Raw genomic sequence first — 13,935 nt, forward strand, 5'->3', positions numbered from 1 at the left:
CAGTTGATCAAATATAATCCAGGCTGTGTAAAAAAAAAAAATAATAATAATAAAAAAAGATTAGAAACTAACATTTATCAGTGTTTACAAAATTATAGAAAATTGTTGAAAAACAAGTTTACAAATTTCACAACTACATTTCAGTTATTGTCTTAGTACACTTTATATATTTTGTTTTGAAGAATATCATTCCAGTCTTTCATTTCTCTTTTTATTATATACATATAATCCATTTAGTGTTTTACTAAATACATTGTGGCAATCATCTCAGAGGACTGCGATCACATGGTGCTTGGGAAATGGCTGTATTTCACATTTATGCTGGGATTTAAACTGCAATGATAGTCATACTGAATGATATTCCCATATTCGTCATCCTGGACATATATATATAATTCCTCCCATATGCAAATTATGTTTAATGCAAAGGTTGTTCTCATGTCTTTGTGCTGTATGGCTGATTATTATTTTTGAGTTCATGACTGTAATTTGTGATTGCCATGTTAAGTATGTTCACCAGCATCATCTAGAATGAAAAGGGTAAACCGTCTGGAATCTTAAACCCTGTACATCTCTCATAAATCAGTATGATTTTTCAAATTCTCACTTAATTTTAAATCCAAGAATGGAAGTTAGAGCCTTCTGGGTTTCAATAAATCTAGGTGCCAAACAATGCTACTCCGTGTTGTTTTCTGTTTTTTGGTTTAATAACACAAGCATGATAGGTATTTCAGCATATGGGGACTGTCTGTAGACACAATTGCTCCTATGCAAGTAACCCACTCAGTAAACCTATCACTGAAGGTCCTGGCTAAAAAACACCATTAGCATGAAATGTAGCTTTTTGACTTCCTACAATTTGAATCATCATGCAAAGATCAGATTGTCAAATGTCTTTTTAATGCAAGCTTTTGTCTCAAAACTGGCTCTGACACTTCAGAAAAAATGATCTAAAACTCATTCTCACAATCTAACAGCATGAAGATCACTGCAAGAGTTGTTAGTGCTCTGGTGAAGCCCGGGGCTCTGTCTTCATTAGCATGTTTACCGGAACTGTTCGCAGCAGAGAGCGGGGAGGTTTACAGCTCTTATTATGGAAGTGTGAGGATTACACACTGCCTGTCTCAGCATCTTAATCATATCCTGCTGGTCTATGAGTAACTTACTTCTGAGCAGTTTTGTGACTGAAAGATGGCAAAGAAATTGAGACAAGGAAGTTTCGACACAAACTCTTTTATTTGAGGATATTTAAGGCATTAATGAAACCACTGCATAATAACAAAACACTCAAGCATCAATGTTCAGACGTTTTTGGCAACCTGAAGGTTTAACTGCATATTAGGGTTTACGGTTACTGTTGTTTTTCAGTATAGCTAATGATGCCATGGGTGGCAAATACATGCCAAACATTCCTCGGAGATAAAAAATAAAATCACATACAAAAATAAAAGCTCTATGTTCAGCATGACACAAATACCCACTATGCACCATTTTTGCTTCAAGTAAACTCAGACAAATGGCATTTTTCACGTTCAAGAAGATACACAATAAAAGGCAACACAACCCCTCAAAACTATTGAGAGCAAAAACAAGATGATCAAAGATCACAGCATAATGCTCATTCGTGAAGACATTTTCATCAGTAGGCTTGAGAAGATGTTTGACGGACAAATGATCAATCACATAAAACCTCAAAAAAGCCAACCAAGGTAAACTTAAGTGCATGCAATGTAGCTCCAGGCTTAAAGAAGTACTTCCTATGGCAGTGGTGCAGTAGTGTCTGTTTGGCACTGATAAATGAACCACAATCAGGCTCAGAATGCTCTTAGAGAGCTTTGGGAAACACAAACTGCCTTGTTCAAAGGCATTAATCAGGATTGTCCAAACCTGCTCCAGGAGGACCACCTTCCTGCAGAGTTTAGCGCCAACCATCTCTCACAAACCTGGCAGGAAGTTTCAAGTAATCCTAAAGTCCTTGATTAGACGTTTCAGGTGTGTTTATTTAGAGTCTGAAGGAAGGTCGGCCCTTCAGGAGCAAGACTGGACAAACCGTGCATTAGGACATTCAGGTAACTGTCTTTTAATTTGTGCATGACTTCATGTAGCAGCTTGAGGATAATTCCAAGAGTCTAAAATAATGACTTTCAAAATAACTCTTGGCACAAAGAAAAAGAAGAACAACCAACAAAACTTATGCTGTAACAGTAAAATCTCATATGGACGACTGTCTTGCAATAAGAGGCTACACCTCTTCGTCTTCCTCGTCCTCCAACTCTTCCTCATTTCCAGGCATCTGCACTTTAACCCAGCCACCTGTAGTCAGGCTGTGCTTCTTCTGATGTCGTTTGTAGTTGTCCCAGTGGCCAGTGGTGTAGCCACACTCTTGGCACTTATGGGGCTTCTCACCCGTGTGGCGCAACATGTGCCGCTTCAGATTCATACTCTGGTTGCAGCTGTAGTTGCAGATGGCGCACTGAAAGGGTTTGGCACCTGAATGCACCCGCTGGTGCCTCTTGAGATTAGCCAGGTTGCCGCAGGCATAGTCACACAGGTGGCACTTGTAGGGTTTCTCGCCGGTGTGTACTCGATGGTGCCGCTTGAGGTTGTCGAAGTGGGCGGAGGCGTAGTTGCACTGCGGGCACTTGTATGGCTTCTCTCCACTGTGGGTCTTCATGTGGCGGGCCAGGTGGTTCGGGTAGTGGGTGAGGAAGGGGCAGGCAGCACAGGTGTAGACTTTGTCCCCTCGCTCAGCGGGGCATCCGGGTGTGTCCTTAGTTAGCATTTCCAAGGTGCACTTTGCACATATCTGGGCCGAGGATCCATCCTCGTCATCCAGGGCCATGCCGCACAGCCGACAAGTGAAGGGGAAGAATATGGGGGGTAGAGTGGCAGGTTCAGAAGCAGCCTGTCCTGACTGCAACACCCCTGCCGATGACTGCTGTGGAAGCCTCAGGCCATCAAGGGTGTGCAAGTAGTTCCCATCCCTTCCCACGTGGGGTCGCAAGGCAGACTGCACAGCACCTGCAACTGAAGGATTCTGAATTACAACTCTTTGTAAAACTCTCTTTTCGACATTCTTTCAGGGCACAAAGCAGAACCTTACTTACCTTCAGAGGGGACAGGAGCCGCTTTCTTTTCCTTCTGACTTGCGGTGGTGTGATTTAAACCATTGCCACTTACTGGCTGAGGGACACTCTGACCCGGGCTTACAGCTGCATGCATGCGCTGGTGCCTCTTCAGGTTCCCTAAGGAACTGCATGCAAACGTGCAGTGGTTGCACTTATAGGGCTTTTCCCCTGTGTGTATGCGCAAGTGCCTTTGCAGGTTCACTAGTTGTGCCGATGCATAGGAGCACAGTGGACACCCGTACGGCTTTTCGCCATTGTGTGTCTTCATGTGTCTCTTAATGTGGTTGGTGTAGCGCGATGAGAAACCACAGAGCGTGCATGAGTGGAGCTTCAGGGAACCATCCTCGCCAGCATCGCCCTCATTCCCTCCCCCTCTAGACTCCGCTTGTAAGCCTAAGCCCGAGCAGAGCTTCCTGTCTGCAACACCATCCACATTTCCTTTGCAGCAGCGCATGCAGAAGAGCCCCACCAAGTCCATGCCTGGTCCCAGGGGGTCTTCCAGGAGCTGACCACAGCCCCTGCAAGAGAGGTAAGAGGGAAAGGCAGACTCAGAAACCCTCTCTTCACGCTCGCTTTCGGTCGCACGCAGGTCGTCAGCGTCACTCTCCATACTGAGGCGGCTGAAGGGGGAGCTCTCCTCGTCTCCCAGGGGGAAGCCAGGCAAACTGATGTCAGCTGTACAGGACCACAGCAAGACACTGCATTACATTATGCAGCTGAATAGATATATTTTCTGCAATCTGAGATAGTGTGCAAGCATTCAACAGAAATTTCAACAATTTAGGGCTGATAAAAGGACACTATTTCAGTGTCTGTAATATGTAAAGTTGATGGTAACATTAACTGTCACCCGTCCCCTCTGGGACGCCTAAGTTTACTTCACCGTATTACAATTAAATCCTAATCTTATCATGACAACCTTTATATCATTGGAAAGTGTCTAAGTCTCCTAAATATATATTTTACCACAGTTTTTTGTTAAAAAATTATGTAGGAAAAGTAATAGATTAATTTATGACAAGAGTGCACCTCAAAAATCTACATCAAAACAGGAGTTCTGACCTTTGTCACAAAAAGTCTTCTTCGTTGCCTTTTTCTCGATCACACTTTAGAAATCATCAGAAATTATATATCAATTGAAAACTTAAAATCTCAAAATTCATCCTTTGAAAACCATTTTAAAATCAGACATTGCATTACCATGAAAATGGTCAATCAAAATCATGGTACAAAATGTTTTCATTCATGAATTATAAAAATTTAAGTTTGGATAGTGCACTTTCACATCTATGTTCAAAAATGTGAGTGACAGTTAAGGGGTTAATATCTTACTATTACAAGTTACTAAAGACAAAAGCACACACATAAAAGGTAAACCTCTTATGCAAGATTGTATGCATCTATCATTTTCAAAAAACACAATGAGAGTACAAATTTTGCACAAAATCTCAACAGCTGAAGTTATAGGAAAAACATTTGGCATTTATACTTACCCACTAAGCCAGTGGACAAACATTAAGTAAATTCTGATAGCAACAAATAAAAGGTGGTACTCCAACAAAACACAATTCTACAGTGTTTCTGCTCACTGTCTTTCCATTAAACGTCGTTTTCCTTCTGCAAGCTCCTGATGCACATGCAATGTGTAGAAATGTGTGAGTCTGAAGTCTGAACGGGCCTTTATATTGCCCATTTCAGAAACCCCAGGTAGATGATTACCCAGCCTAATGATAATGATGATGACTATAATGGTCCTGCTGATGATGATGATGATGTGGAGGGGGAGATGATGATGATGATGATGATGATGATGAGAACTATGACAAAGACCCTGAGAGGAGATGATGATGATGACTAAATGCCTTATTATAATGTGTCCTTGATGGTGATGACTGTCTTGATGACCTTTATATAATAGTGGTGGCACACTGTATTTTTTCCTGATTTGCCATTTTGAAATGGTATGTTCTGTCAGAATGCCAAAACCAGAGAAATTTTCCAGAACGGTAGGCTCACTTCTCCCATCTGTACATGAAAGATCACACTGCTTGCCGACAGACAAAATGCAGCACGTTTGCGTAATAGCACTAATATTACAAGTCAGTCTTCGAAGTTAATGTCCCATATTGAGCACATATGGCCCCTCACGAATGCCAGCAATACAGCAAACTAAAGCATATGTTTAAAATCCTCAAGATTTAGCAGTAGCCATCATATAAAAGTTACTGTCAAGTAAGTAAATTCCTCAGTATTTCTGGATTTTCCATGACAGTCTAAACCAGGGGTGTCAAACTCAGTTCCTGGAGGGCCGGAGCCCTGCAGAGTTTTGTTCCAACCCTGCTCCAATACACATACCATGTAGTTTTCAAATAAGCCTGAAGGACTTGATTAGTTGTATCAGGTGTGTTTAATTAGGGTTGAATCTAAACTCTGCAGGGCTCCGGCCCTCCAGGAATTGAGTTTGACACCCCTGGTCTAAACCCTTTAATATTCCCTACCAAAGTTAGGTTTAGAAACTCATGTAACTCACCTGAGAACTTTTCAAGGCCTATGATCTTGCTGTCATTGTCAGGATCTGAAAACTCGAGTTCTTGTCCCAGGAGAAAGTCGCTCTCAAAGGTAAGGCTTGCTGGACGCACAGTGCCTAAACCATCTTCAGAATCCACTGAAAGCAAAGGATCATAATCAAATACAGCAGCAATGGCATTCAAAAACAACTATATATAGATTATATATATAGATAAAAGGATGTAAAAATGTGTACTAAACCCATGTGAAACCCCTACAGCAGCTGTAAGCTTTTTAAGTCACGCTGAATCTTACATTTATTATACAAACAATAAGACTTACAGTAAATTGCACACCATCTTGTGGGATTATGTTCATTTGTAACAGTTAACAATTGGGCTAATCACTAATTAAAATAAATATAACTCTCAAAACACAAAACAATCATAGAACTGTGCCATGTGGAATTTTTGAATAATTATAATTATGATCTATTTTATCTGTCATTTCCACCAAGTCACAATTTATGTATCATGAAGGGATATTTTTAAAACACTTTCTGAATAAAACAACTGATTCCAGTTAAATAATATTTTCACACAATATTTTACGTATGACAAAATTACAGCTTGACTGGAAATACAATAATTTATGTTGACATAAAATAACGTAATTTGTGATTTTTTTTTTCTTCACACATCACGTCCCATATTTCATCTCAACTATTTTATAATTTATCTTTACGAGTGGCAAAATTGCTAGTCACGGTAGAAATGACACCACAACTGTGAGTTTTAATTATCATAACTTAAAAAATATATATATTTTTATTATGGATTTTCATATTTTAAGATTTACAAGGGTAAAAAAAAAACAGCTTTGTACATATCTGAAAAGAAACTGTAAAAATAAACAAAGAAGGCAAAGTACATTTTTTCCCAAGACAGTTTTAATGTGATTTTCATATAACAAAAAAGGAAAAATAAGTTAAAGAAACAGCCGATCTAGCAGCATCGACTTGGCCAGTAACAGGCTCTGGCTTTACTGTAATTTTACTGCCATCTGCTGGACGAGACTGAAAATAATCACAACTTTTTAAAAAGAAAGCAGAAACAATGACACAACCAATACTTTTGAAGCAGGCTATGTTTACAGCACGTAAAATATTATTCATTCAGTTACCATGACAGTTATTTACCACATTCAACTGAAAATCTTAAAATTGCTGAATATTAAAATGAATTACCAACAAAATTCAGCTTTTCTTCGTAATCTGACACAAACACAGAAATAACTCCTACTTTTGTTAGTCACATTACAACCTTTTAAATAAAGGACACTGGATACACAGCATATAAAATCATCAGAAGAATCTACCAGTCAGCTTGTTTGACACCTGAAATCACAATTCAAAATCAAGTCAACAGACTGCAGTGCAATTATTATGTTTCTGTCCATACAAATTGATTACTCTATACTCTAATAGCTAATAGCTGGGACACACCGACTGGTTGGTTATAACCAACCAGTCGGTGTGTCCCTTCTATTTCTGTAACAGAAGAGTCTGTTAAATGACAGCTAATATTCAGATGATTTTGGACAGACATGTCCAAGTGTAAGTGGTTCAAATCCAAGAGCACATGACAGTTTTAATATAAAACAAGACCACGTGACCAGTTTCCATGATTTTTCTCTGAATTAGTAAACATCAACAAAAACTAAACGCATGTGAGAGGAATGAAGACCATTCAAATCATTTAAATGACGATATTAAATGAAAAAGCAGCTTACACTTGACTGGTTGTGGATTCTGTTGTTTTCTTCTTGGCATCTTCCAGTTAGCCTTTTTATTTGCAACCTCCTCTGGATTCCCTCGAAAACAATCAACTCATTCTCCAAAGTATCCTTTAAAAGCACTGAAATAACACACGTTACTGGCATACACGTTAGCACAACCCATTTAACAGATACATGGCGCATCTGGGAGCTAACGTGCTAATCTTACAGTGGCATATAAGATAAATAAGACTTGCGTCATTTACAGTAAACTAAATAAAAGATATATTAATCTCGTAGTGCGACAGAATGCATGTCTGTGTTCATGTAGCGTTAGTACACGTACTGAACTGCACGGCCGCCCAGCCTGTGTGTTTATTCAGTCGATATGTAGCACACAAATCTAAGCACTCAACTCTAGCTATATTGTCAAGCTCAGCAGATGTCACAAATATACCTGCTCTTTCTGCCTGACGCGTCAAATAACGGTTCCCGTCGAGGCAAAACAGCGGCGTCTGACGGGGCGCTACTGCTCTCAGTCCGCCATCCCAGAACACATCGACCACAAAGAAAGGCAATTAATGCTCTTTTTTCATAACTTAATTGATTTCCAAATTGCCATTGTATACATTTTCTTCCGCTACGTTGCGTATATCCGTTTCCTCACTTACGCATTTCCGGGGACGTTGTTGCTCTATTTTTACATTTCTCTTTTTATGGAATTGTTGTCCGATATTAAAGCTAAAATAAAGGAACATCTACAGTTAGATTTATGGGGATTTCAATTCATTTTGTACCGCATTTGATTTATTGTTGTGGGCGCAATAACTATGAATAATTATTGCTTATACTATGACAACATTATAGGCTATTATATTATATTACATTATATTTTATATTATATCATATTATACAACAACAATCAATATCGTAATATTTTCTTTCTATACTATTCGTGCCGTTGCAAATGTCTATTATACAGTCCGTAATACAAAGCCGTCGTCCAAATTATTATTAATGTTATTAATGTTAATTATACTTAGGATATATAGTGTAATAATATAGTACCATTATATGAAAATTTGCTATTATGGGTGCTCAAGTCTCAGAATGACAATTTTATTTATTTGCACATTAATATTTTGCTAAATTACTACACAGACATAACAACTATACTGTATATATATATATATATATATATATAATGTGATAAACAAGTTAGGTCAAAAGTAATCTAAGTAATCAAAAAGTAGTCTGTTTACCGTAAATGTGTAATGTAATGGATTACGTTACTAACTACAATGTTTGTCATGTAATTTGGAATCAGTAACATAGGCCTATATAATTAGGCAATACTTTATAGCCTATATAAATATTCGAGTAAACCAGTAAAGAGAAAGAACAAAAAAAACGAAATAGAAACATTTATTTAAATAATATAGGTATGTGAATGAATAATAAAGATAAAATACAATTCTTAAACGAAGTAAAAGGTTAAGCCTTTTGCTGTTGTTTTCAGAGGCAGAAATCGTTGTCAGGCCACGGATTCAGATCACTGCAGTCTCCCGAAGGCCATTACAACCTCTCAAGCAGCAGGCGCCGCCGGTGTGCAGAGGAGGGAACCTCGAGGTTCAAGGGGATCTCCTCGCCAACGTCATGCGGTGAATCTCGGACCACAGAGTCCAGAAAAACGCTCAAAAAGACACGCAAATAGGCGACGTTTTACAGCAGTGGGAGGAGCCGCGAGAGCTTGCGCGGCCTCAGCCGCTCAGTGGGAGGAGCCAACCGATGGTGCTGAGCTGATAACGCACTGAGCGGAGGTAAGAGGCTGATTTCCTGAAATTATTGTGCGCTATCTTTTAGTCAGAGGATGTTTTTCTCTTCTTGCGTTTGGGTATTATAAGCTGCATTTAAGCATAAAAGTATATTATTTGGCAGGGAGGAACGGCTACGTAATAACCTTGCCACTCCCTGCAGTGCTGTGATGCCCTGGGCAGACCTTCTGATTAATTATTACAAATGATGTTCGTAGACAAAGAATTTGAGTGTATATATTTTAGTGTACATATTTCAGCACAACCGAGATGTCGTCTGAAGTGCGTGTGATTCTGTACGTAAATACATGGAATATAAAGGTCCGTACTGTATCATTAAAGTAGCAGTTGGTGTAAATGTCGGATCACTGATGCGCTCGTGGCCCAAATGTGGAGGTGTGTCCTCATATAACGCCCTTTAAACGGCATTGCCACGAATCCACGATGCTTTCCTGATGACAAGTTGTTAGTCAGGGTATTAATGGGATCCCCTTCTTCTTAAAAAGAGCCTGATATATTGAAAACACAGCCATGATCGCATTGCATAGGCCTTTGATATTTTTGGTTTGCCAAATTGTTGCCCAACTTTGCTTAATGTGGTCAAACAAGAAAACTGTTGAGTGCATGTCCAGGAATAGTCCTGGGAACGGAGAGAAAGAAAACACACCGAAGTCAAACCAAAGATCTCAGCCACAGGATTTTGCTCTATGGCCAGAGAAGCTATAAAACACATTTGAGCTTTGTCTTATCATTGAGGCCCTCTGCAATATGCATGATAAAAAGTATTTATTTTCCATGCATGCAAGAGACTCTTAACAAGTCGTGCATCCTCTAATAGTTTTAATGTATCATGTAATGCATTAAAAGCAAGCTTTGTACTCCATAATAATTGTATACCACTTTCTTTATGGTTAAAGCTTGGTCCAGTGCATTTTAAAGTCCTGCTTGTCGGTGTGTTGAATGACCTTGATATTATATGTCTCTCCTCTTTGTTGGTTTCTGTTCTGTTGAGTAATGGGGCAGTCAAAGGCAAGACACAAACCCTCACTTTAATTACGAAATGCTGCCAGAGGGGGCTGATGCTGCTTATCTGAGATCAAAATATTGATCTTTAGAAGATCTTGATTCTTTTTTTTGGGCCCAGGGATTTAATATGTATTTCTCTAGAAACAAATGTATCTTGAGATTGTTTTTAGCAAGGTTAAGTGTAAGAAATGCAGTTGTTTCCACAAAGAATAAGTCACTGATTTTCTCTAATGACCATTTTATTTCTAATGACCATAACACCTAAAGTACTAAGTAGCTTAATAGGCAATACCATTTAATGTAAAATTTATTCATATTTAATGTGAGACTTGTCAGAATGTTTTCCTCTTTGTGAAGCCTAAACGTGATTGATCCTCATGATTATACGCTTTCTCTTGTTAATTTTATTTTTGCAGCATTAGCAGTTTTGTATTCTTCAAGTATTCTTATATAGCAAAAGAACTGAACAACTTGTTAAATGCAGTGCTATTTTATTATATAATATATATATATGATTAGTATTAGTATTTAGGTAGTATTTATATTTCATATTTTGAAAGTTTTTTTATATTTATATTTTCAGTTTACAGTAGTTTAAATGGTAGTAATTTTGTTTTGTGCTTTTGTCATTTTAGTAGTTCTTAGTATTTAGCTTTAGTTTATTTTTTTAGTATTTAGCATTTAGCTTTATTTTTTATTTCAGTGTAAGTTTTAGTCATTTTAATATTTTATTAATTCTAATATTTAGAAAGTTTTTCAACTGATATTTATATTATTTCAGCTTTATTTCATCATAGTTTTAGTGTTAGTTAACAATAACAGCACTGGTCTAATGAGATCAGATTTTGAAGCTAGATATGTCTGTTCAATTTTTAAATGCTTGAACATGATGTTCCTCTGTAATGATGTTAGCTGATGCTGTGTCTCACTGTCCATCTTCATATCTGGTTCTCCACAAGAGTGTTTCTTTTGGAAGAGAGTAGCATTAACAGTTGAAAATAAAACCTTCATCCCCCATACTGGAGCCTTTGAATCCCTCCATAGGGAAAAAAGTCAGTCTGGACTATATATTGTCTGTCTGGCATATCCTTTTCCATTACATGTTGACTGTTGAAATGAGTGTAATAGTGTGTGGTCCAGTTGGGAAATTAATTTCACATGATCATGTATCAAGATAAAACGGAGCTTAGACTTCTTCATTCCATGAGCTACGTTACTCCATAGCACACAATAACTCCCTCTCAGTCATGCACTATGCAGGTGTCTTTTCGAGTGGGTGGAATACAGTAGTTTACAAGCCAGGAGATAATCGGGGTCTTTGGAAACATCTGTTTGTAGCTTATTAATCAGTCACACCTGGCTTGGAAATGAGAGACAAGATGGAAATAGTTTATAAGGCTGATGGTTTTGTAAATTGTTTGCCGGTTCAATGACATGATGCTCAATATTTTTTTGTCCAGATCTATTAATTAATTCATAAAAATGCAATACAGCCACTTCTTCCATGATAAACGTATTTAGGATGTAGACTAGTTCAGGTTGTAAAATGTCAAATTCCTCAAAAATGAATAATACTTCTGAATTAATAATTGATGATATTGGTAAAAAATCTTTTTATATCTTTTTTATCTTGAGAAATATATTTTAAAACTTTAATAACATGGCTTTTTGTGTGTTCACAATCTAGGATTTGTTTAAAGAAATTTATGTTTATTTAGCAAGGAACATTAAAATTGATAAAAAGTGACAGAACATTACACAAAATTTATATTTGTAATTTTTGAACTTTCTATGCATCAAAGAATGCTGAAAAAATGCATCACAGTTTCCACAAAAATATTCAGCACAACTGTTTTCAACATTAATAAATGTTTCTTGAGCAGCAAATCATCATATTAGAATGATTTCTGAAGGATCATGTGACACTGAAGACTGGCGTAATGATGCTGAACATTAGGGATACATTTGAAAAAATATTAAAACACAGAGTTTTTTGTAAATTGTATTAATATTTCACTGTATAACTGTTTAAATGCAAATAAATGCAGCCTTGCTGAGCATAAGAAACTCATTTCAAAAACATTAAAAAATCTTACTGACCCCAAAGCTTTAAATGGATGTGCACTGAGAGATGTTTTCTGCAACGGTCTTAACTTTTGCATCTCCTAATTCTGTTCGTTGTTCTTTTCAGGGATGAGCATTTGATGAACAGAAAACATTTCATGAGAGAAGAAAACAATGATGAACTTGATCAGGGAACTCTGTTGTGGCCGATTTTCGTAATTCCTCACAATGTTCTCTTTGCCAATGTTCAGTGTCAGACCATAAACAACAAACAAAGACACACAAACAAAAGGGGCCCGATCCTCTCATGCTGTTTTAGCTGGGCTGTCCAGCTCTGTACAATGAAGAGACCCAAGCAGCAGTCACAGTCCCTCAGTTTTCTCAGCTTCTTCAGCCGAAAGCCCAAATCTGACCCCAGGATTGAGAAGCCCAACGGGACTTTAAACAAGGAGGAAGTGGCCATCACTCTCACGCCCAATGAGCATGAGCATGTGGAACAAGTAAGACGACATCTACACTTATTCTATAACCAGAACATATGTTTCAGTGTAATCTCTGTATTCTGTAAGCAGTTGCTGTAATGCTTAATTTCACCTGGTAGACACGTTATCATCTTCCTTTCAGAAGCATCATGCCCATTTAATCATGTCCCCTCAGATTGTTGAGCCAAGTGGATTTCGAATGCAAATTCCAAAATAAATAAAATAAAATAATTAAGTATATTGCATAAAAATCTCATGTCTAAAATTTGGTCCGTCCAATCAAGTCGCACATTCATTCACTTTAAACTGTCATCATCTGTTAAACTCATGTGACGTTTTCTTCATGGAACACAAAAGGAAATGTTTATCATAATACGCAAGCTGCTCATTTCCATACAATGAAAATAAATATACCCACATTGGAATTTTCGGCCGCCATATGGACCACTTCCTTTGGGGCACCACAATGTTCAAAATTACTGGGAAAAATGTTATCCATGACGTTCATTTCTCTTCCCCCAAACCATTTCATCTCATTTGTTTTACTTTGTCTCATTTGTCCTGTTGCCAAGAAACAGAGTGGTTGGACTGTGTCAAAAATGAGTGAAATTTATGGTAAATAAGGCAGCTGTGTTTGCCAGAACATCACCGTAAAAAAAAATATGGTAGCATCATTTTAGGTTTTACAGATTTAAATATTTTTTATTAACTGATATAATGTTAATAATAATAATAATAATAATTCATTACATTTATATAGCGCTTTTCTAGGCACTCAAAGCGCTTTACATTGTCAGGGGGTATCTCCTCATCCACCACCAGTGTGCAGCATCCACCTGGATGATGCGATGGCAGCCATAGTGGGCCAGAACGCCCACCCCACACCAGCTTATTGGTGGAGAGGAGACAGTGATGAAGCCAATCAGTAGATATGGGGATTGTTAGGAGGCCATGATGATCAGAGGCCAATGGGCAAATTTGGCCAGGATGCCGAGGTCACACCTCTACTCTTTTCGAAAGACATCCTGGGATTTTTAATGACCACAGAGAGTCAGGACCTCAATTTAACATCTCATCCGAAGGACGGTGCTTGTTGACAGTATAGTGTCCCCGTCACTACACTGGGGCGTTAGGACC

General features: G+C 38.0%; 2 protein-coding genes across 7 annotated transcripts in view; one reads left to right on the forward strand and one right to left on the reverse strand.

Annotated features, from left to right (window-relative positions):
- Positions 1–1,203: 1,203 nt before the first annotated feature.
- LOC107701502 (zinc finger protein 513-like) lies at positions 1,204–8,085 on the reverse strand. 4 transcript variants are annotated; one of them, XM_016503528.1, is made up of 5 exons: positions 7,870–8,085; positions 7,428–7,541; positions 5,659–5,793; positions 3,108–3,803; positions 1,204–3,027 (listed from the first exon to the last, which is right to left on the reverse strand). In XM_016503528.1, exons 2-5 carry the CDS (start codon positions 7,465–7,467, stop codon positions 2,243–2,245), a joined length of 1,656 nt encoding a protein of 551 aa, XP_016359014.1. In that variant the 5' UTR covers positions 7,468–7,541; positions 7,870–8,085; the 3' UTR covers positions 1,204–2,242. The 4 variants fall into 4 exon arrangements, 3 of the variants coding, with proteins under 3 accessions (XP_016359014.1, XP_016359013.1, XP_016359015.1); XM_016503527.1 differs by having other exon boundaries at positions 7,428–7,552; XM_016503529.1 differs by lacking the exons at positions 5,659–5,793; positions 7,428–7,541; positions 7,870–8,085 and adding an exon at positions 4,622–4,884.
- The window catches only part of LOC107701501 (E3 ubiquitin-protein ligase RNF19B-like), a 21,632-nt gene continuing 13,299 nt past the window's right edge, over positions 5,603–13,935 (forward strand). For all 3 annotated transcript variants that reach the window (XM_016503524.1, XM_016503525.1, XM_016503526.1), the window contains exons 1-3: positions 5,603–5,747; positions 8,932–9,232; positions 12,444–12,816. In XM_016503524.1, the coding sequence (XP_016359010.1) occupies positions 12,457–12,816 (360 nt within the window). In that variant the 5' untranslated portion in view covers positions 5,603–5,747; positions 8,932–9,232; positions 12,444–12,456. The remainder of the gene's footprint in view (positions 5,748–8,931; positions 9,233–12,443; positions 12,817–13,935) is intronic.

This window comes from Sinocyclocheilus anshuiensis, unplaced genomic scaffold (genome assembly GCF_001515605.1).
Source record: "Sinocyclocheilus anshuiensis isolate Anshui unplaced genomic scaffold, SAMN03320099.WGS_v1.1 scaffold1051, whole genome shotgun sequence".
NCBI classification, from domain to species: Eukaryota; Metazoa; Chordata; class Actinopteri; order Cypriniformes; family Cyprinidae; genus Sinocyclocheilus; species Sinocyclocheilus anshuiensis.

Coding starts and splice junctions, on each gene's coding strand:
- LOC107701502 (XM_016503528.1), bottom strand. CDS start 7,467: ATGCCAAGAAGAAAACAACAGAATCCACAACCAGTCAAGT. Junction 3,804..5,658: donor AGGCCTTGAAAAGTTCTCAG/GTGAGTTACATG, acceptor GGTCCTGTACAG/CTGACATCAGTTTGCCTGGC. Junction 3,028..3,107: donor GGCTCCTGTCCCCTCTGAAG/GTAAGTAAGGTT, acceptor AGAATCCTTCAG/TTGCAGGTGCTGTGCAGTCT.